General features: G+C 40.9%; 1 protein-coding gene, 1 long non-coding RNA gene and 1 pseudogene across 3 annotated transcripts; 1 reads left to right on the top strand and 2 right to left on the bottom strand.

Moving 5' to 3' along the window:
- Nucleotides 1-1,200: 1,200 nt before the first annotated feature.
- LOC145426090 (uncharacterized) lies at nt 1,201-3,125 on the bottom strand. The gene is made up of 3 exons (XR_013906849.1): nt 3,040-3,125; nt 1,939-2,028; nt 1,201-1,854 (listed from the first exon to the last, which is right to left on the bottom strand). It is a non-coding gene; the product is annotated as an uncharacterized LOC145426090 (long non-coding RNA).
- Nucleotides 3,126-7,294: 4,169 nt separating this feature from the next.
- LOC113017166 (histone H3) lies at nt 7,295-11,204 on the bottom strand. The gene is made up of 2 exons (XM_080298687.1): nt 11,060-11,204; nt 7,295-8,346 (listed from the first exon to the last, which is right to left on the bottom strand). Exons 1-2 carry the CDS (start codon nt 11,192-11,194, stop codon nt 8,056-8,058), a joined length of 426 nt encoding a protein of 141 aa, XP_080154813.1. The 5' UTR covers nt 11,195-11,204; the 3' UTR covers nt 7,295-8,055.
- Nucleotides 11,205-11,499: 295 nt separating this feature from the next.
- LOC113017287 (zinc finger matrin-type protein 2 pseudogene) lies at nt 11,500-12,421 on the top strand (annotated as a pseudogene). Its single transcript, XR_013906283.1, has one exon. The product of XR_013906283.1 is annotated as a zinc finger matrin-type protein 2 pseudogene (transcript).
- The last annotated feature ends 10,721 nt before the right edge of the window (nt 12,422-23,142 follow it).

The following is a 23,142-nucleotide window of genomic DNA, read 5'->3' on the forward strand; positions in this document are numbered from 1 at the left end:
GAGGCGACTTTTGTTGTGATTTGGCGCTATATAAATAAAATTGAATTGAATTGAATTGAATTGACTTAGCATTCCAAGAGGATCATACATAGAACTGACAATTGAAAGGATTCCTCTTCTGGTGAGCGGTCTGTCCTTGAGCACAATCTTGAACTTAAAAGAGTCTGATTTTATGCACCACTCCACGCCCAAAAGTCGCTCGATCATTGAGGAATCCAATTCCATGTTCAACTCTTTCATTCCTGTGGCTCTGTGACTTTCAGGAATTGATTCCAGCACTCCAGGATTGTTGGTGATCCACTTTTTGAGCAGAAATCCTCCTTTGGCACACAAAGAAACCACCTCGTGGTACATTGACACTGCTTCCTCATCAGTTTCAACGGACACAAGACAATCGTCCACATAAAAACAGTGCAACAACTTCTTCACAGCTTCCTCACTGTAGAGATGTCCAAAGTCATCCGCACACTTTGAGTGCAAAGTTGGCACAACTTGGTGACGAAGTTGCCCCGAAGAGATGTACATTCATCCTGTATTCAGATGTTGGTTGTTCCAGATCACCTTTAGGTGATTTGAAGGAATAACTGAATATTGTCGAGGATGCTTATTTTGAGAAGATTCAGTCAGCACGGCTTGTTGCATGACACATTCCTGGGTTTTATCTTTTCTCCTGTTTTGAGTTTCAGCATTAGTCAATGAATTTTGCTTTGCAGAAATGTGAGGTATAAATTCCAATGCATCAACATTAAGAGTTTGTTTAGATCTTTCACTGGAAATGTATGAATTCATTCCATCTGAAACTTTTAAAGATCCTTTTTTGCTTGTTATACTTTGAGCTTTAAGGACATTTAGTGTAGCCATTTTTCCAGCAATTTCAGTGTCCAATTTTACACTCTAAAAAATGTTTTGTTGGCTCAACTTAAAAAAATTGAGGTAACAATTTCCACTCAGCTTTTTAAGTTACAAATTTTGCATATTATTAAGTAAATCCAGCAAGTAATTTTTAGGTTTGGCTAATTCAACTGGTTCAACAAACCAACATGATTTACTTTGACCTGTAAAAGCATAATTAAGTTTAAGCAACCTAATATTAATTTAGAATTTCTGGTAATATTGAGTTGACAAATTACATTAGTTGAGTTAATCTAACTTACTTTTTTACATATATCCTACTCACAATTATCCATGCAAACATAGCCATTTAAATTATTCCAGCTGATGAAACAGTTTATTGCATAACATTTTCGAAGTAATACACTTCTGTGTCATACAACATAAATCAAACATTACAGCAGCCCTTTAATTATAAATGAGTGGGCAAAAACAATAATATATTTCAGTACAATTCCTCCGCAAACAACCTCAGTAACAAAAGAAAATGTAGCATGTTTATTACTTGGACAAGGTGTGTTGAATCAGAAGCTAAAACATACCAATTCACTTCGTTTTTCTTCATCCACAATGGTGTCTACAACTTCTGATTAACTGAACACACCAGCCAATCAACAGTGTTTAGTTATTAATAGAAACAAGCAGAGCAGTGGGGCCTGATGACCGACTTTGAGAACCACTAAGTTTGTACTTAAGAGACATTACCCGTTGGCTGGCTTTAAGCCCATCAAGTTCCAGAAACACCTTCTGGAATACCTCTAGAGTGTTCTTTACTTGTTTGGGGTAGCTCAGATTGAGAGCGTATATAAGTCCCATCATTAAGGCACATGCTCTGGGCACATCAAGGTCTTCCAGGACAGCTGTTCCTTCAATCACAATTTTAGCGACGGCTGGAAGAGACACTGCTGCACGTCTGGTGACTACGATCTTTACCACTTCTTCTGAGAACTGTTCTTCACCATCCTGGCAAGTAGGTTAAAAAGAAACATGTCGGTATTTTATATGCTATTTAAAAATATAACACAAAACAATGTGAGATTTACCTACCAGCTGTTCTCTGAAGAGATCCTCTTCTTTCTCTTTCAAATACACCACCAGGCAACGGATTGCGACCTCTCTTCTTGTTTCCACCGAACTCTGGAGAATAAAGTTTACTAGGCCAAAAGTCAAACACATTACATTCATAGGACTAGCGTTTTGCTAATTATTGATTTAATTTTTGTTTTTAACAAATAAACAATTAAATTTTTATAACTTGAATTTAATCTGTTACATACTGCCCTGCTTTCAATGCACCCTTTGCTAGCAGTAGGTTAAGGTGAGTGAAAGTAAATGTAACCTAGATTTGGAGACTATTTCAAACAGTTTTTGTTGAGCTCTAAGGACTATAAAAGACTACAAAGGCTTACCAAGGCTTTTGAGTTAAGTTATTTTAAGTATAAAACCTTCTCTAAAACACCACAATGAAACACTGAAAAGATGAATCCAAAAACTAAATAAATAAATAAATCTACAGACTGTAATTTAAAATTGGAAAAATTGTGTCATATCCAAATGTGTGAGAGAATTTTCTTTTTAATTATTTGAAGACCACTGTTGACATGCTACAATCCCACACTTCACATTATGCTTACAATTACAGAAGGTAACGAAAGCAAGTCTTATGTGCACACACACAATTTTGTTTTTTTCTTGCTAGGTCAACTAACTTTAACCTCAGGCATATTTCACATTTGAGCTTAAAATATCAATACATTTGATAGAAATACTTTTACTCACACTCTGTCAGTAATTAGTTACCTCACCCAAGACCGTCGAAACACAAATTTACTCTGACACCATGGTAGATAAAAATGCAGGCAGCTGCTGACTGGTTAATTTGAACATATACAGGTTCAAATTGAACATGCTGTGCTGTCTGCAAGGTCTATCAGCTAACCAAATGCACCCTGACAAGTGACAAATTTTAAGTATAAGTGGAAAAATTGACAATTGCGAGGAACGTTTGCAAGCTAAAAGAAAGCTAGCTAACAACTTTAACTTTAGCAACTTTACTATGCTAAACTATGATTAAAACCATCAAATTTAAAGTGTACAAATATAACTTGTAATTAATCTATTTTGAAATTCAATGCTTAGTTAACTCACCGAACACAGTCTAGGGGAAACACACCTCTACTCCCACAAAGTGATAAGAATGCAGACAACTGCTACGCCTGTGATGATACGAACATATGCTACGGGGTTACCCTCTGCTGTATGCATGGTCTCATACACACCTATGGCTAACCAAAGTAACCACCAGAGTGACAGATTTAATTGACAGATTTCATTAATAACAGGAAAAAATACAAACGCTCTTTTATACTTTTATAGAGTAACAACTAGCATAACACAGAGTGTCAATTCACATCATGTAGCTGCCATTGTCAGACTAAACTTAAGCAGTAAATTCCTGTAACTAGTACATATTTATAAAAGACTATAAAACAAGAAACTTACCAGGTAGTGGTGCCAACCTCTGTTTTTTTCCGTTCCGTCTTTTTTTATGGCAGTTGTAATTATTTTTTCGTTATGGTCCAGTTATGGGCAGGTCAAACACGAAGGATGTTCAAGCTCACTTTTACATGTTACACAAACTTAATATTTTGTGTTGTTGATTGATGACAAAAGTATTTTGTTCAATATACTCAAACATTTAAGTTAAGGAGGTGTTTATTAATTTCTGTGTTGCACTGACTTATAACATTGATTAGTCAACTCACTGAAACGTGTACATGTAGACAACTTACTTTTTTAAGTAGAAAAATGCTTTTTTGTTAAGTTCTACCTACAAACACCACGAATATTTTTTAGAGTGTAGCCTTTCCTTTCTTTTACGAAGACGTTCCTCCTCTTCTTCCAGTACATGTTTCTCATCCAATAATTTCTGCTTTATCATTAAAGCTGCCAACTCTGCCTCAGCTTTCATACGAACAGATGAAGTTGAAGATCTTGATGAAGAAGTTTTGTCGCTTTCAATATTTGAAACACTATCACTTGGCTTGATATCATCCTCCACTTCTGTCTCACTATTTGATATAGACAATTGACAATAATGAATGTTGATTATAAAATATTTGCTAAAATAATTATGAATAGGTTTGAAGAGGTATTAGATAAAATTATAGAAAAAGAGCAAACATGTGCAATAAGAGGTCGTCTGATGTGGGATAACTTATGTACTCTGCGTGAAATAATTTATAGTAGAAAAGATACAGAATTTTTTATATTAAGTCTCGACCAAAGGAAAGCCTTTGATTACATCTCCCACTCTTATTTGTGGGAAGTAATGAAAGCGTATAATATGCCTGAAACCTTCATCTCTATGATTAAAGTATTATATAAAAAATCCCTTGTCCAGATAAAAGTAAACGGCAGACTGACCGAACCCTTCCGTGTCGAATGTGGAGTGAAACAAGGATGTCCTATATGTTCTAGCAATAAATCCGTTACTTAAAACAATCAATAGTGATAGCCGTTTTACTGGATACGCCCTAAATGACACCTACAAGGTGACTGCCCTTGCTTATGCGGATGATGTCTCTGTAATTATTAAAGATCAAAAGGAGCTACCAATACTTAAGGATTTGCTAACAAAATACGAACAAGCTTCTGGTGCTAAGCTAAACCAGGAAAAGACGAAGGAGTTTGGTTTGGACTAAACTTAAAATAACCTGTAATTGCTTTAAAAATTAACAAGGAGATGACGATTTTAGGCATTTGGATTACTAAAAATGATCCATGTCTTTTGAATTGGAAAAAGAAAGAGAGTGAAATAGAAAACGAACTAGCTGAATGGGACAATAAAAATACAAACTATAAAGCGCGTGTGAATATTGCGAAAACACACGTAGTCTCAAAGTTGTTGTTTCTGGCTACTGTCTTTTCCCCTCCTCACAAAACTGTTATTAAATTAAGTAAATTGTGTACCAACTTGATTTGGGGGACAAACCGCGAAGTAACACAGAGGAAATTAATGTATAAAGGAAAAGAAAATGGAGGATTAAGAGCGCCAGATCTTAGCATTATTTTGATGATTCCTTTTCTAAAAAATGTATATGGCGCATTTGAGCGGAGCACCCACTGGATCCAAGGGAAGAAAGCTTTGTGGAAAAAAATGAAAGGGGGAGCCCAAACGGGAGTGCCATACTTTAAACTTGTGTTTGGGGATCTTGTGGATCAGTGGAAATTGGATGGCTTAAATATTTTACAATTAAACTCAAAACAGATATAAAATAAAATCAATCTAAAAAAAAATGAAGGTATGATACAATATAAGGCTGTGGAAAAAGAAGAAAATCAGAAAATAGTTAAAAACATATATGACAAAGTAATATCCGAGAACATGAGAGATACAGTGTGGCTTATCTCTGTCGGACGTCTCCCAGTAAGAGCTGTGGTTCTGTGGAGTTGCTTCGTTACTACTAAGAAATGCCCTATGGAGAATTGTGATGAAGACGAAACTCTTGATCATCTTTTGATATCGTGTTACAGGACGGTTGAAATAAGAAGGAGGATGGAAAAACTAGGTTTTAATATTGAAAATAATATAAAATCAGTAAGATACGGTTTGTTTAAAGAAAAGATGAGTGAAAATAAAAGAAGATTGTTTTGGCTGGCGATGTGCGTTATAAATGTACACATATGGAAAACAAGGGCTAAAGGTGTTATAGAACAAAAAGTGTTAAGTAGTTTCACCGTATGTAAAAACATTGTAACGGAGCTGAGAAGAAGAAAAACGAGAGATATGAAATTAGGAAATGACTTGCCGTGGGAGCTTTTATTATTGTAATATGTAAAATAAGATGCGAATAATTTGTGCATGGTGCTTGTATTATGTGTAATTGTGAATTTTGATATTTAAATAAAGTGATTTAAAAAAAAAAAAAAAAAGAAAGGGTGGCAAAGGACTCGGTAAAGGAGGCGCAAAGCGTCACCGTAAAGTTCTCCGTGATAACATCCTGGGCATCCCTAAACCGGCCATCCGCCGTCTGGCTCGCCGTGGCGGAGTGAAGCGTATCTCCGGTCTGATCTACGAGGAGACCCGCGGTGTGCTCAAGGTGTTTCTGGAGAACGTCATCCGCGACGCCGTCACCTACACTGAGCACGCTAAGAGGAAGACTGTGACCGCCATGGATGTGGTGTACGCTCTGAAGAGGCAGGGCCGCACTCTGTAAGCAAGTGTACTCTCAGAGGTTGTGAGTGGCTCTTAAAAGATCCGTTAGTTGGTTGAGGACAGTCGCTGGATTTTCTTTAGCTTTCTCAGTCTTCTTGGCCTGGATGTTGGGCAGCACACCACCCTGAGCTATCGTCACTCAGCCCAGCAGCTTGTTCAGCTCTTCGTCGCTGCGGATGGCCAGCTGCAGGTGGCGGGGGACGATCCTGCCTACATATGCTATTCTACGTGCTTTTAAACCATTTAAAATTACAGCTCATAGTTTTATATGTAACTTATATAATGCTAAATTACTATTAAACAAACAGACAAGTATTTTAGACTTTAGTTTACTTCAGCCATATTCCATATAAAAATAGAGCCATAACAAAAGAATATGACTTTACGGACTTAACAACATTACTTCAGATATAGTACACCAACATCTGTTATATTTTGGCACTAAGGGAACACTGAATGACCTGGTGGTTTTTGTCCATAAAACTACTCATCTAAGATTATCGCAAAGTAAAAGATCTCTCAGCAAAACTATGCAATATTTTAGGCACTACTTCCCCGATCAAATCAGTCAGCTGGGATTTTTTTTCTTCTAAACATGAACTACAGTTACAGAAACAGACATGGACTACTGGTGCCCCACACAACAACTCAATGTCCACTATGTGAAGCAGCCAAACACATGCCTTCTCCTCTCGGTAACCGAGATAAACTGGTGGCATATTGGTTTTACATATTTACTGTCCAGTCTCTCCTGGTGGACATGGCATACAGCAGCATTGTTTAATCTCATTTGAGTCATTGTTACTATGTTCATATTAGTATTGTACAGCACTTTAAAAACACACCTGGTAGACCAAAGTGCTATATAAATAAATAAATGATGATGATGATTGTTGACCTTAGCCATGTTTTTAGTCTTGTGAGAGCACTGAAGCTTCTTTCAGCCTCAGCCGAGGATACTGGGATGACTGAAAGCAGCCCGACAATTGTCACGATAATAAATACTAGTTAATCTATAACAGGGGCAGATCTAGAGAAATTTTTTAAGGTGGCAAAGAAATTAAATGTTGTGGCAAAATCAAAGCCTTTTTTCCCCCAAACACATGCAGGTGGTTACATATGGTTTAAATTATTTTTTGGAAAACAATCACATTGTCACATGCTTAAATTACACAATGTCAGAAATCTACATTGTCATGAACAAAAATTTAAACCTAATTTTTCATGATTTCTTGGATTAACCCACTGAGATCTGCAATACAACCGGCCATTTTTGACTCCTTTTGAGTTTACGTTTGTATTTCACCCTCAAATTGTTTCATTTTATTTTTTTCCCCTTGCCTTGTTTGGTGTCATTCTTTTCAGCTCAACTGGATTTAGTGGTTTTTCCTCACTGACATACTGCATTAGTATTACTGAAATCACATGGATCTTAAAATCCTAGTAGTATTTTTTACAATAAAGAACAAAAAACAAACAAAAAAAAACGACATGTTGAGTAAATGTTTATAACTTGAAATGCAAATATAGGTTTAATATAAATATGACATTCTTGAGTCACCAACATTAGACATAAGTTTAACAGCCTCCGTAAACTAATAGCCTGGCTTGAGGCTGCTGTTTTCTCTGACAGTTCAATCAAAATTAGAAATGCTACTCTGGGAGACTGAGAACTTAATAGTAAATGGTCTGTATTTGTATAGTGCTTTATTTAGTCCTTAAGGACCCCAAAGCGCTTTACACTACATTCAGTCATCCACCCAGTCACACACATTAAGACACTTATGATGAATTCAACGTTGATGCCAACTGTAGTTTCTAGTATAGAAACAGCAAAAACATTTAAGTGCGAATACGACATTAATATAAAAACAATAAAGGACCGAGCTCTTGATAGGAGTGAAGTGGCTCTGAAAAGAGCCGTTGTTGGTAGGAGAGCGTGCAGCTTAAGCTCTCTCTCCGCGGATGCGGCGAGCCAGCTGGATGTCTTTGGGCATGATGGTGACCCTTTTGGCGTGGATGGCGCACAGGTTTGTGTCCTCGAAGAGTCCGACCAGGTAAGCCTCGCTGGCCTCCTGCAGAGCCATGACAGCAGAGCTCTGGAAGCGCAGGTCGGTCTTGAAGTCCTGAGCGATCTCGCGGACCAGGCGCTGGAAGGGCAGCTTGCGGATCAGCAGCTCGGTAGATTTCTGGTAACGGCGGATTTCTCGCAGAGCCACGGTACCGGTGTTCCAGATCTACTGGCGTTTAGATCAACTGGCGTTGGTCGAACAGATGTGTGGCAGTCTTGCGTTTCAGTAGCTGCTACCGACAAACCAGCAAAAAAACGCCAAATGTGTCACCTGTGACACTTGTGAGGTTATCTCAAACACACTCCGTCAGTCTTGATGCTGTTGAACAACAAAATGTATAAAAATGTGGCGAGTTTATCTGGTGATATCCTCATGCGCGACGCGATCGCGAAAACAGCAAACAAGTAACACCACGCCGATGTTGTTCACAGGACAGCAAGAGTAAACGATCGGGAGACTCTTGTCGTCGTTATCGTTCCCCTCGCACGGTTTATTTCTCCGAATTCAGCGTTTTTGCTTCACAACTACAGCGTGCAGTTTACTTTGTGCACTAACATGGAGTCGAGTCAACCAGCGCCACCTCTGGCCAAGTGCCACAGCCTACAGCCAGATCAACCTGTGACACATCTGCACCACGTTTGAATCAGTGTCATGCACATTTGTACCTTTCAATTGTCTCTGTTTGTGCGTCATGCAAATAAACCTTTGGAAAGAATGAAATGATATCATATATTCCTTATTGGCCTACATTTGTACAAAATTCCAAATTATATACACAAAGTCATAGACATCACCACTCCAATTGGTCATCATGATTTTGATATTCTCTTTTTCCATAACAATGAAATACACCTTGGACAAATATGACACATCAATATTTCATTAGTGTTGTCACATCACATCCTGTAAGCATCGTCTGTCTGTGTCTTTTCCCTGAAAATGAATATTTCCAGCCAATATAGGCAATTCATCAACATGGCTGGAGTTATATACAGTCTGTATAAGTGTGGTTAATCTAATGAACATTTGTAAGGAGACGGCAGTTACTGTGAATTCACAGCAGTTACACAGTGATTAGTAATAAACAGAGCCAGTGAGAGTGAGTGGATTTAAGAAAGTCAGTGACTCAGGTGTGTCGCTTGGTTTGTCATCTGTTTGTGAGACTGGAGGAGACGTAGAAATCCTTTGTTTTAAATCTTAGTTAGGAAGATTCCTGTTTGAAAACAAGCACTTTCTGTGAGGAATGCAAGAAGTACATCTGCAGAAAGTACACAGTTACATTCTGTCCATCATGTGGACAAAACTGAAAATGTTGAGCATTGAAAAACTGAGAACGTTGGGCAAGTTCAAAAGAAATGTGTTTGTAAGAACGAAAAACCAAATTGTTCCTAAAATAGTTATGGAAAGTCACTGTTGTATGTCTGTGTTCTACATGTTTATCTAATGGAAAATAAAGTTCCTGTTGTTTTATTGCAGTTTTTGGATAATTCTGAGTGGATTTACACAGTACGGGTCAAAATGACCCGCAACAAAATCAATGTCAATTGCTTGTTCTTCAACATAATACAAGGGTTAATTTCCAAAACTTGCTTATGATCTTCAATTTGTAGCAGATCCACTATCACACAGCAGCTGGAGCAGTCTCCAATGGAGGTCAGTCCACTACTACCATAGCCTACTACTAGATTAACTTGTGACACATCTGCACCTGCTGCTATGATCACATTGAGTAGAGGCTAAGTGGCTGCACTTACCCCTGGTACATCCAAATCTGCCCACAAACATGTTGACAGATGCAATGCCAGCAATGTGGATTGTCAACACTAAAAACAATCAGTAAGCAAAGACAACAGGGATCACTTTTTTCTGTTTATTTAGCACCCACAACATTTGTCCACAACACTGTGTGGTACCACTTTCCACAGAAGGTGCATTCAATCTGCAAGACTGAATGAGATTGTCAGGGTCATTGTCTGACTGTTTATTACTAATCACCTGCAGTACATTCACAGTAACTGCCATCTCCTTACAAATGTTTATTAGATTAACCACACTTATACAGACTGTATATAACAACCAACTCTGAAATGTTCGTTTGCAGAGGGAAGACACAGACAGACTATGCTAACGACATGTGATGTTACAACACTAATGAAATATTGATGTGTCATATTTGTCCAAGGTGTATTTCATTGTTATGGAAAAAGAGAATATCAAAATCATGATGACCAATTGGAGTGGTGATGTCTATGACTTTGTGTATATAATTTGGGATTTTGAACAAATGTAGGCCAATAAGGAATATATGATATCATTTCATTCTTTTCAAAGGTTTATTTGCATGACGCACAAACAGAGACAATTGAAAGGTACAAATGTGCATGACACTGATTCAAACGTGGTGCAGATGTGTCACAGGTTGATCTGGCTGTAGGCTGTGGCACTTGGCCAGAGGTGGCGCTGGTTGACTCGACTCCATGTTAGTGCACAAAGTAAACTGCTCGCTTTAGTTGTGAAGCAAAAACGCTGAATTCGGAGAAATAAACCGTGCGAGGGGAACGATAACGACGACAAGAGTCTCCCGATCGTTTACTCTTGCTGTCCTGTGAACAACATCGGCGTGGTGTTAATTGTTTGCTGTTTTTGCGATCGCGTCGCGCATGAGGATATCACCAGGTAAACTCGCCACATTTTTAAACATTTTGTTGTTCAACAGCATCAAGACTGACGGAGTGTGTTTGAGACAACCTCACAAGTGTCACAGATGACACATTTGGCGTTTTTTTGCTGGTTTGTCGGTAGCAGCTCCTGAAACGCAAGACTGCCACACATCTGTTCGACCAACGCCAGTTGATCTAAACGCCAGTAGATCTGGAACACCGGGCCTATAACGGTGAGGTTTCTTGACGCCTCCGGTGGCCGGGGCGCTCTTACGAGCAGCCTTGGTGGCCAGCTGCTTCCTGGGGGCTTTGCCGCCAGTAGACTTGCGAGCGGTCTGCTTGGTTCTTGCCATTCTTCGTCTCTTTTCTTTTAACTGTGCTAACAGCAGAAAATGTAGCAAACAGACGAGACTCGTTGCTCTTAAAGTGTGTGACTGGCTGTGACGCGGTGCCGCTCCGGCTCGTGATTGGTGAGGGGCTCCACGTGGTGCTCAGCACCGTTCAGAGGAGCACGGCCCCGCCTCAGTGTGTGCCTCTCATTGGAGAAAAGTGCATTGAATATGCGCGCTGCCGCAAGCCTCTCTGCGATTGGTGCGTGACGAAGCTGCGCGCGCTCTGCGGAAATATAAGCGAGGCTTTGAGCTGATCGGGCCACATTTTCTCTTAGTCTCGATACTACGAAGAGAAGAACCTGTCAAAATGAGTGGTTGCGGCAAGACCGGAGATTTTTTCCGGTCAAAAGTAAACAAGATTGCGTCAGGCAGCGGGTCGAGTAAAAACGACTTCCGTCGGAAATGGGACAAAGACGAGTACGAGAACCTCGCCCAGAAACGTCTGGTGGAGGAGAGGGAGTACGAGCGGCGAGATGGAAAAACTGCGCCGCCGGTCAAGCGGGACCTCCTGCATCACCGGGACTACAAGGTGGACTTGGAGTCCAAGCTGGGGAAGACCATCATCATCACCAAGACCACACCGCAGGCCGAGATGGGCGGGTATTACTGTAACGTGTGCGACTGTGTGGTCAAAGACTCCATCAACTTCCTGGATCACATCAACGGCAAAAAACATCACAGGAACCTGGGCATGTCGATGCGGGTGGAGTGCTCGTCTCTTGATCAGGTGAAGAAGAGATTCGAGGTGAACAAGAAGAAGTTGGAGGAGAAGCAGAAGGAGTACAACTTAGAGGAGCGCGTGAAGGAGCTGCGGGAGGAGGAGGAGAAGGCGAAGGTGTACAAGAAGGAGAAGCAGAAGGAGCGGAAGCGACGGGCGGAGGAGGACGTGGACTTCGAGGAGGACGAAGAGATGGCGGCAGTGATGGGCTTCTCTGGCTTCGGCTCGTCCAAGAAGAGCCACTGAAGCTCCGCCTCTCTCAGGCAGGAAGCAGGTTTCTGCCCCGCCCTCTCTACATCAGGCGGAGGTTCGGACTTAGGCGGAGTGGCATTAATGTGGCTAGTTAATAGGTATGCCCTCATTGTCATCTGTTGTGATTTTATTTTGAAAGGATGCTTCCTGTTATGCTGCAGAGTGCACGCGAGAGTTCAATAAACAAAGTCACCTTTTGGTGTGATGTTCCGGTGAAAGCCAATGCACCACGTGTGATTATTCCTCCGTCTAGACAATATAAGTATCTTCAATATTCATGCAGATTCCGCTGGGAGACCCGTCTCTGCTAACAGGTTATGGGCCCAGGAAAACATTGAAGCTACGCCAGGGGAAAGTTTACCACCAGAAAAGTCGCAAAGTACAGCGTGTTTGGTGAGGACTAGCATGCTAAGTTAGCACCATGAGTAAGCGTGCTGGTGAACCCAGTGGCCGATGGGCAAGGTTGGTTTTTGACGGAGATGAGGAGAATTATGAACTTTGGGAGACAAAATTTTTGGGACATCTTAGATTACAAGGTCTAAAAGACACAATATTAAAGTGATGAGGACGACGATAAGAATGCCCAGGCCTATGCAGAGTTAATACAGTTCCTGGATGATAAGAGTTTATCGCTCGTGATGAGAGAAGCTGCCGATGATGGACACGAGGCACTGAAAATTAAGAGATTATTATGCGGGAAAAGGTAAACCAGGAATTATCAGCCTTTATACTGAACTGACTTCTCTGAAGAAAGCAAGCACTGAGAGCGTCACAGAGTACATCATACGCGCAGAGACATTTATTACAGCCCTGAGAAATGCTGGAGAGACACTTAGTGATGGTCTGCTTGTAGCGATGGTGTTAAAAAGTTTACCAGAAGCATTTAAACCTTTTTCTGTTCACATTACGCAAAGTGAATCAGAAATCAAGTTTGCAGAATTTAAAACAAAACTCCGCAGCTATGAGGACACTGAGAAAATGCGCTTAGTGGAACAAGAGGATAACATCATGAAGGCGAGAGTGGAACCCAGCGCGAGACCAGCAGCAGCTGCTAATGACCACAGGAGAGACATGTCAGACATAGTCTGTTTTAAGTGTGGCCAGCGGGGACACAAGGCCAGAGCATGCCGCTACAAACAATGGTGCGGTCACTGTAGGAGCAACACCCATCGAGAGTCGACTTGCAGGAGACGACAACGGAATGATGAAGCACGCATAGCCTCGGAGGAGGGCGGCAACGCAGAGAGCGACGACACCTATGTCTTCCGGATGAGCGATGACTACGAGGAACCTCAACAGCGACATGACATCAGGACCAAAGGCCTGATGGTGGATACTGGCGCTACATCACACATCCTGAATGATAAAACAGCATTCAAGAAATTTAATGACGACTTCCAGCCGGGAACACACTGTGTGGAATTAGCTGATGGCACCAGGTGTAAAGGAGTGGCTGAAGGCAGAGGAGATGCAGAGGTGTGCTTGATTGACAGCAGAGGGAGACAGTGTAAAACAACACTAAAAGACGCTCTATGCATTCCCTCATTTCCACAGAATATCTTCTCTGTGAGAGCGGCCACCACGAACGGAGCCACTATCATCTTTAAGAAAGGAAAGAACGTCCTTCAACACAGAGACGGTACAAAGTTCTACATCCATGAGCACAACAGACTTTATTACCTTGAGACTGTAAGTGAGTACGATGATAAGTGTAATAATTGTTTTGATGTGCAGACATGGCACGAAATTTTGGGACATTGCAATCATAGTGACATTCTGAAGCTACAAAATGTGGTTGAAGGTATGAAAATCAAAGGGAAAACTGACAACCAAAGTTTGAACTGTGAGGTGTGTATTCAGGGAAAATTTGTCCAGACTAGGAATAGAAACCCTGACAGAAGAGCTGAGAAACCTCTCGAGCTGGTACATACGGATCTAGCAGGGCCGATAGATCCAGAATCACGAGATGGACACAGATATGCATTATTGTTTACCGATGACTTTTCCGGTGCAGTATTTGTATATTTTCTCAAAAACAAAAGTGAAACAATGCAAGCAACTGAAATCTTTTTGGCCGATACAGCCCCACACGGGAAGGTAAAGTGTATCAGGTCAGACAACAGCACAGAGTTCATGGCAAAGAGTTACCAGGTATTGTTAAACAAACATGGAATAAGACATGAAACTTCAGCCCCATATTCCCCTCACCAGAATGGTACAGCAGAACGTGGCTGGAGAACACTTTTTGATATGGGGAGGTGCGTGCTTATTGAGAGTGCCATACCAAAAGAATTATGGACGTATGCAGTTCAAACAGCGGCTATTGTGAGAAACAGGTGCTTTAACAACCGGACAGGACAGACACCTTACTTTTTGCTGACTGGGCGGAAGCCCAATCTATCCAGAATGCGAAAGTTTGGGTGTGAGTGTTATGCTTACAAGCAAGACAAGGGTAAGCTGGATTCTAGGTGTACAAAAGGGATTTTTGTAGGCTACGACAAAAACAGTCCAGCATACAAGGTTTATTTCCCAGACAGCGCTAAAGTGCAAAAGTTTAGGCTGGTTAAGTTTGTAACCAAACACAATGAGGAAAAGCAAACACAAACTGATACGACATCTGAGGATGAGGACATACAGGTGAGGGAGAGACCAAACATGGACAGGGAAAGCCCCAGTACCAGTTCACAGGAACCAGATACTGACAACCAACCAGAAGTGAACAGTCAGATGCCACTTAGTGATGAGACTGAAAACTCCAGAAGGTATCCTTCTAGAACAAGAAAGAGACCAGATTATCTAAATGATTATGAGTCAGGAGAAGACATTGATGATCAAGTGCTGACTAACATAGACTACTGTTACAGACTGATAAGTAACTCACCCGTGACATTCAGTGAAGCTGTAAAGTCACCCAACTGTAAAGAGTGGAAAGCAGCTATGGATGAGAAAATGCAATCCTTAAAAGAGAACATCACCTTTACCCTAACAAGCCTACCTGAGGGAAAGAAAGCAGTGGGGGGTAGATGGGTATATGTGAAGAAAAACAAAAAAAAACAAAAAAAAAAACTGGTGATGGATCAGAAAAATATAAAGCACGGTACGTAGCTAAAGGTTATAACCACTGTTTTTGGATAGACTATGATGAAACTTTTTCTCCGACTGCTAACCTGACAAGCATAAGAGTATTGATGCAGTGTGCAATACAAGAAAACCTGATTTTGCATCAGATGGATGTAAAAACTGCATACTTGCATGCACCAATAGATTTTGAAGTTTATGTTGAGCAGCCAGACGGCTATGAAGTAAAAGGAAAAACAGATGAGAAACTGGTCTACAAGCTGGAAAAGTCACTTTATGGGCTTAAACAGTCAGGCCGAAACTGGAACAGGACATTACATGACTATTTGATAGAGAACGGTTTCATGCAGAGTCCTGTAGATCATTGTGTTTACACAAGGAAAACAGGAAAAGAAAAAGTGATCATGATCATATGGGTTGATGATATTATTATTGCAGCCAGTGATGAAAGGGTTCTGAAAACTGTGAAGGGAATGCTAACTGCAAGGTTCAAAATGAAAGATATGGGGAATCTCAAACATTTTCTTGGTATTGATTTTGAGCAAACCAAAGACTGTAAAAATGTCACAAGAGAGATATGTAGAAAACATACTGGAAAGATTTCAAATGCAAGACTGTAAACCAAGATCAACTCCTTGTGAACAAAAGTGGAACTACAATGATGATGCTGAGAAAATGAACAATGTCAGAATGTACAGAGAGGCAGTAGGTAGCCTTATTTACTTGACCTCTTGCACACAACCAGATTTGAGTTTTGTTGTAAGTAAGCTGTCACAGCACTTCAAAGAACCAGCTGTGGAACATTGGACTACTGTGAAACATGTTCTAAGGTATTTGAAACAATCAAAAGACAAGACATTGTGCTACAGGAAAAGTGACAAAGATTTGAGAGTACAAGGTCACAGTGACTCAGACTGGGCTGCAGATGTGACTGACAGGAGGAGTACTACAGGTTACTGCGTAAGCCTGAATGAAGGAGGTACTTTGGTGTCATGGCGAACAAAGAAGCAGCCAACTGTTGCCTTGTCAACTTGTGAAGCAGAGTACATAGCTTTGGCAGCAACAACACAAGAATGTTTGTACTTGACACAACTGTTGCAAAGCATGTATGAGCATCAAAAGGGACCACCAAAGATTTTTGAGGACAATCAAGGGACTATTGCATTGGCAAAGAATCCTGTTAACAGACAGAGGTGTAAGCATATCGATATCAAATATCATTTTGGGAGATCAACAGTTAATGCTGGAAATTTGATATTGGAATATTGTTCGACAGGTCTGATGGTGGCCGATGTTATGACAAAGCCAGCAACAAAGGGGAAGTTATTGAAGTTTGAGAATGTTTGGAGTGTAAACAAATAGTAAAGAAAAAAAACTGTTTCTTTTGGAATGCATGTAAAGCTGACAATGTGAGTGCAAGTGGGGGTGTTGAGCTAGTTAATAGGTATGCCCTCATTGTCATCTGTTGTGATTTTATTTTGAAAGGATGCTTCCTGTTATGCTGCAGAGTGCACGCGAGAGTTCAATAAACAAAGTCACCTTTTTGTGTGATGTTCCGGTGAAAGCCGATGCCCCACGTGTGATTATTCCTCCATCTAGACAATATAAGTATCTTCAATATTCATGCAGATTCTGCTGGAAGACCCGTCTCTGCTAACATTATTCACAGCCAGACTTTTATTTTGTTAGTCCATTCAGATGTAATCAGCTGCTTCCTGCCGCTTACTGGATGCTGATTAAGTGTTTCTTGAATCCTGCAAGCAGTAAATACAACAGGTCAGAGGTCGGACAGGAAGTAGCTGTCAGCAGTGAGGTGTTTGATTTCCTCGGGTTTGTGTTTGGGCTTCTTCACAGAAAGTTTTGATTCAAACACACAAAACGTAAAACTTTATTTAAAGCACAGCTCAGACAGTTTGATCCCCGTCTGTATCAGCCCCTAGGCATGCTGGGAAATTCAAATTGTAATAAACAGTTTTTGTTTTTTTGTTTTTAAAAAAAAGAGAGACTGGAGGCAAAGCCAGAGCTAAGGCTAAGACCCGCTCATCGTGTCCACAGACTGCTGCGCAAAGGCAACTATGCGGAGCGTGTGGGAGCCGGCGCCCCCGTTTACTTGGCGGCTGTGCTCGAGTACCTGACCACTGAGATCCTGGAGCTGGCTGGCAACGCAGCCCGCGACAACAAGAAGACTCGTATCATCCCGCGCCACCTGCAGCTGGCTGTGCGCAACGACGAGGAGCTCAACAAGCTCCTGGGGGGAGTCACCATCGCTCAGGGTGGTGTGCTGCCCAACATCCAGGCTGTGCTGCTGCCCAAGAAGACCGAGAAGCCCGCCAAGGCCAAGTAAACGCAAAGCGCTCGGCTTCACCAACAACAAAGGCTCTTTTAAGAGCCACACACTTCTCTCTAAGCAAACATTCTTCTTGATGTTAATGTGTTTTTAGCAAGTTGTGTACTGGGAAATGTAGATTATGCATATTGATTTATTTTGAAATGTGCGTTCATTCATGTCATCTTACATAGTCACGGACTGAAATCCACCTTCAAAAAAATACTGTGAGTGCTTAAGCAGAGTGTTTGTTTTATTCACAAGACCAAAATAGAGGGTCTTAATATAAAGTCAAAATAAAACCAAAGCAAAATGCTCTCTGTCTCCTGCTGTGTGGTTAAGGTTCAGTATCACTTAAGCTGCCAAAATGAGTGGACGCGGAAAAACCGGAGGAGTAGTTGGTTATGTAATCATGCCCCCGTATGCCCCATTATCGTTTGCTTCAAACTTCAGCAGTCTATGGGTGAGACTTAAGTACATCGGAAACGGGGACCCCCCAACCCGTGATTATGTTGCTGAAGAGCTGTTATTGCAAACATCATGGCTGAATGTGCAGGACATATACTCTTTCATTGCTCTGCCCAGTAAACGGGATTTTGAGCTGTGTTTCACCCAAGAGGCGCCTTTACGTCGCTTCTTAGAGATCTCTCTTTCCAACGCATCGCATCCGAAATGGAAAGACTGGCAAGTGGAGTCTTCTGTCCAGGTCGAGGTAGTGACTCTTGTTGTTAAATTCTGGACTGGAAGGATTCCAGACCAAGATATCGAGCTATCTCTTAAAAGGTATTGCGAGATTCTTCAACCCCCAGTCAAGCCAGTGGATAAATTCGGATTCTGGTATGGAGTCCGAAAATACAAAGTTTGGATGCGTAGAGATGAAGCTGGACATATAATCTCCATCCCTAATTCCATCTCGTTGGGCCCCTATAATGGCAGGATTATTTATCCTGGCCAAACGGTGAGGTGCTTCATCTGCCAAGGTCCAGACCACCAGGCGAGAGAATGCCCCACTGTCAAATGTTGGAAATGTGGTGAGTTGGGCCACAAGGCTAAAATTTGCCAAAATGAAAGTGAGTGCTCTCTCTGTGGTGCGAAAGGGCACATTTTCTTTAAATGCCCCAAGTCCTTCGTGAATATACTTAAATCTTCCCAACAACCCCGACTTTCTGACACCATGGATTTCTCTTCCTTGGAGGATCCTTCTCAAGTTATGGATCCCCCCGTGAATGACCAGGTGAGAGAGCCCCCTCCCTCTCCTCCCCCTCCCTCCTCCGACAGCTGCCTCACTGTCACTCCCAGTTTCGCTTGGATTGGATAACCCACAAGTGGATGATCAGGATAACCAGTCTAGCCCTGTTCAAAATGAGTTACCATCTCCACTGTCTCAGTCAAGTAAAAAAAGTGACGAGAGTGATGAAGAGCTAGATGGTAACCTAATCATAGAGACATCGGATGGTGAGAATGAAAGCGATAGTGACGACGAAGAAATCGACAGCGAGCAGACACCTGATGACGACGGAGATAGCGAGGACCATGGATCCTTCCCTCTCACAGAGGCGGCATCTCTGGCTCTTGCTTCGCTGCCCGGGGAAACGAAAGTAAAACGGAAGACCTTCTTTAGTGGAAGTCACCCGGCCCTCGACGAGCTCGTCAACGAGGATACGAGAGGAAGCAGAAAAAGGAGCGTTTCTGCTTCTAGCTCTGGAAGAGATAAGCGGAAGGATAATAGTTGGTCTGGTAATATTGGTAATATTTCTGAGATGGTCTCCCCTTTAGTCAACCTATGAGTAACATCAAAATAATAACATTTAATGTCAGAGGTCTCCAATCAGATAAGAGCAGGAAAAGGAAGGTTGATTTCTTAAAAAGACTTGATTATGATATTTTGTGCCTTCAAGAGATGAGATTAAAGACACACGTAGATGTATGTGAATTAAATAAAATGTGGAACACTGCCCATTCAATAATATCGATAGGGGAAGACAGCTCTGACGGAGTGGGTATTTTCTTTAAAAAAGATGCGGTGAATATAATCAAAAGAAGAGACATAATACCGGGACGACTCCTCCTTGTTGATTGCTGTTATTACGGGCAAAGGTTGCGTATTATTAATGTTTATAATGCACCCGAACGAACGAAAAAGATACAATCATTGAAAAAACTTAAGTATTTATTAGAGATTGGTTTTAATATAATTCTGTGTGGAGATTTTAACATTGTTACTGAAGCAACTGACAGAATATACAAGGTTGAATTTAGAGAATTGCGAGAAAGCAAATTGTTGGTTAAAGTTTGTAAGGAAGCAGCACTTCCTGATTTATATAGGCACTTGCATCCACATACCGTCCATTACACTATATTCGATTCATTAACTAAAACAAGGATTGATAGATTCTACATATCACATAATGTTCAAGGTCTGAAATATGACACTCTTTTAACAGACTTTTCTGATCATATGGTGGTTATGGCAACAGTATCGTGTTGTCCCCATGAATTTTTGAACTATTGGAAATTGAATACATCCTTGTTAGCAGACGAGTTGCTTGTGTCCGAAGTTAAATCTGAAATTAAGAAAATATTACATCTTAAGATTTTTACTACTTCTTTCTCGGAACTCTGGGAGCTCCTTAAACTATGTGTCATTTTTTTTAATTTAAAGCGAGAGAATTAAACCATGCAAAGAATGTGAAATATAATGAAGATGTGATATATATATTTAAGAAATAAGAAGGAGAAAGAAGAGGAGGAGGAAAATCAAATGATGTCTCTTAAAGAGGACATTGATCGAGTCAATAGAGAATTTTTATTTAATATGTTGAGACGTACTGACTTTCATGGGAATAGCGATTATATGATAATCAAAAGAAATGTCGAAATGATTTTATTGTCTCAATTAAGGATAAACATGGAAAGTCAGTTTTTAAAGAAGAGGGGAAAAGACAAGTAATTAGAGACTATTGTTCGGAGATGTTTTCATCCATAGCTACAAACAGCGACGTTATTAACAATTTTTTGAGTGAGGTTGAACCATTAGATCCTGTCATTTATGAAACTTTGATTGGAAAAATTAAAAGAGAGGAAGTGGAGTCAGTAATTAACCAACTTAGTACCGATAAAACACCTGGTCTGGATGGACTCCCCTCTGAATTTTACAAAATTGTGAGTAAAGAACTGTCTGAATTATTAACTCAGTATTTTAATGAAGGAATAGAAAGAGAAACAATGGGTAAATCGTTTTATGAAGGAGTTATGTGTTTATTATATAAGAAAGGTGATAGAGAAGACATTAACAATTATAGGCAACTGACAATAATGAATGTAGATTATAAAATCTTTGCTAAAATAATTATGTCCAGACTAGACAGAGCGTTCTCACTCCCGAGGCGTAACATGTCGACGTTTTGTCACGTCCCGCGGCGTTCCTGAGGAACGCGAAAGGAGACCTTCGGCGTTCTTATGGTACGCGGCGGGTTATGGCTGGAATCCAGTGCAATGACGCTCCCGCGGGAGTAGACGTTCCAGCCCTGTATTCCAGCCCTAAACCTAACCTTATCCCTAGCCCTGACCATAACCTTATTCCTGACCTTAACTAGGACTTTAATGAAGTTAAATAGCGTGTTTCTAAGGCTACGTTCACACTGCAGGCGAAAGCGCATCAAATCCGATTTTTTTGACCCTATGCGACCCATATCCGATCATGGTATGACAGTGTGAACGGCGCAAATCCGATATTTTCAAATCCGATCTGGGTCACTTTCGTATGTGGTACTGAATCCGATACATATCCGATGTTTTAGAAAGCGACTGCTGTTTGAACGGTCATGTCACATTAAATCCGCCTTTTACGTCACCGACACAAGACTGAAGCCAATTATCAGCGCCCGAGAAGACATCGCGAACGCTTCCTGGCCATCCAGTGTAGATGTCAGTGAAACTGTTGGGAAGACAACGTAAACATTTTATTTGTACTGTATAATCTGCAGATTCTGACAGAAATCTGCAGCTATCCTTTGAAGCACCGCTCCTCTCTTAAACGGCAATAAGGATCATTATTAGGTTATTTACATTATTATGTAAATAACAAAATAACTTAAAGCAAAAATTGGGAAACGTGAAGACCGAAGTCTTTATATTAAGGGCCATCAGTCAAACAATACTGTTGCTCTGGGTCTAAACAGAGCGCGTTGTGTGTGACGTCTTCTTTTGCGCATGCGGGCCGCTTTGAGCGTTCACACTAGAGCGCGTTTGCTGTCGCATTTTATTTGTAGTGTGAACGAGCAGACAAAAAAATCGGATTTGATCAAAAAATCGGAATTGAGCATTAAGACCTGCAGTGTGAACGTAGCCTAAGCGATTTGAATAAAAAGAGCGAACATGTGTAGATTCAGTCCAGACGGTTCTCATATTTCCTCTTTTTCCGAGGTCGTCATTTAGGAACGTGGTGGGTAGCCGAAAACGTAATATGGTGACGATTTGTCACCTAGCGTAAAATGTTACGCTTTGGGAGTGAGAACGGGTTGAGCTTTCTGCATTGTATGTTTATTTATCATATAAGCTAAACAGTTCACCTTTTTTATTTAAGTGAAATGTTTAATTATGAGTGTTAAAGAAAACAATAAAGTTTTTTTTTATATAAAGTAGGCAGCAAGTATATTTCATGTATTTTAACCATGTATATGATACATAATAATGGATTGGATTTATATAGCGCTTTTCAAGGCACCCAAAGCGCTTTACAATGCCATTATTCATTCACTCTCACATTCACACACTGGTGGAGGCAAGCTACGGTTGTAGCTACAGCTGCCCTATGCAGATGTTACATTCTGTAATATGTGTAAAGAAATGACTTTGATTTTGCTACCCTGAGAAGATTTCTCTAGATCAGCTGTTGCCTCGACTCCTCCCTCTGCTGGTGACAGCTGAGTTATGAACAGAAAAATCTTGTCTTCACAACTTAATTGCACCAAACTGTTTGTGTGTGAGTACATCTAAAAACTAACATCTGCTTTGCCACATGACAGCAGAGGTTTGGTGACAGGAGACCTGCGTCCTCTCTGTGAGCAGCCAACAGCACTCAGCTGTCATATGAAATTAATAAGATTTTGATATCAAACTCACCTGCACAGGTAAACCCCACGAAGGACAAAGACTCAAAAGTCCAAGGTTCCCTAGAGTGAAAAAGAAAGCAGCACAGGTCATACAGATGTCAGAGTGCGCTTTGAGAGATGTTGCTTTGGCACAGATCCAGTTTCTGCCATAGGTGGTGCAGGTTGTTGCTGTCCTGTCAGAGCAAGAAGGTTCTAGGTTCAAATCCTGCTGGGCTTCTTTTTTTCTGTGTGGAGTTTGCACTCAGCTACTCTGGAGTGGAAGATTCTAGGTTGGTCGTGTATGTGAGGGAGATGAAGTGCCCAGAATAAGCTGCTTTATGAATGTGCGGTTAATTAAAAGCACTTTGAGGGGTTTGTAGCACAGCATGAATGTAAGTACATGACCTGCCTATTGATGTGTGTAGTTTGTGCTCACAGGTAC

This window comes from Astatotilapia calliptera, chromosome 3, assembly GCF_964374335.1.
Source record: "Astatotilapia calliptera chromosome 3, fAstCal68.1, whole genome shotgun sequence".
In the NCBI taxonomy this organism is placed as follows: domain Eukaryota; kingdom Metazoa; phylum Chordata; class Actinopteri; order Cichliformes; family Cichlidae; genus Astatotilapia; species Astatotilapia calliptera.

Excerpts from the sequence above, each read along its gene's own strand:
- LOC113017166 (XM_080298687.1), bottom strand. The coding sequence starts at position 11,194 with ATGGCAAGAACCAAGCAGACCGCTCGCAAGTCTACTGGCGGCAAAGCC. Across the intron at positions 8,347-11,059 it reads CTCACCGTTATAGGCCCGGT|ATCTGGAACACCGGTACCGT; the intron begins GTTCCAGATCTA and ends AAACGCCAGTAG.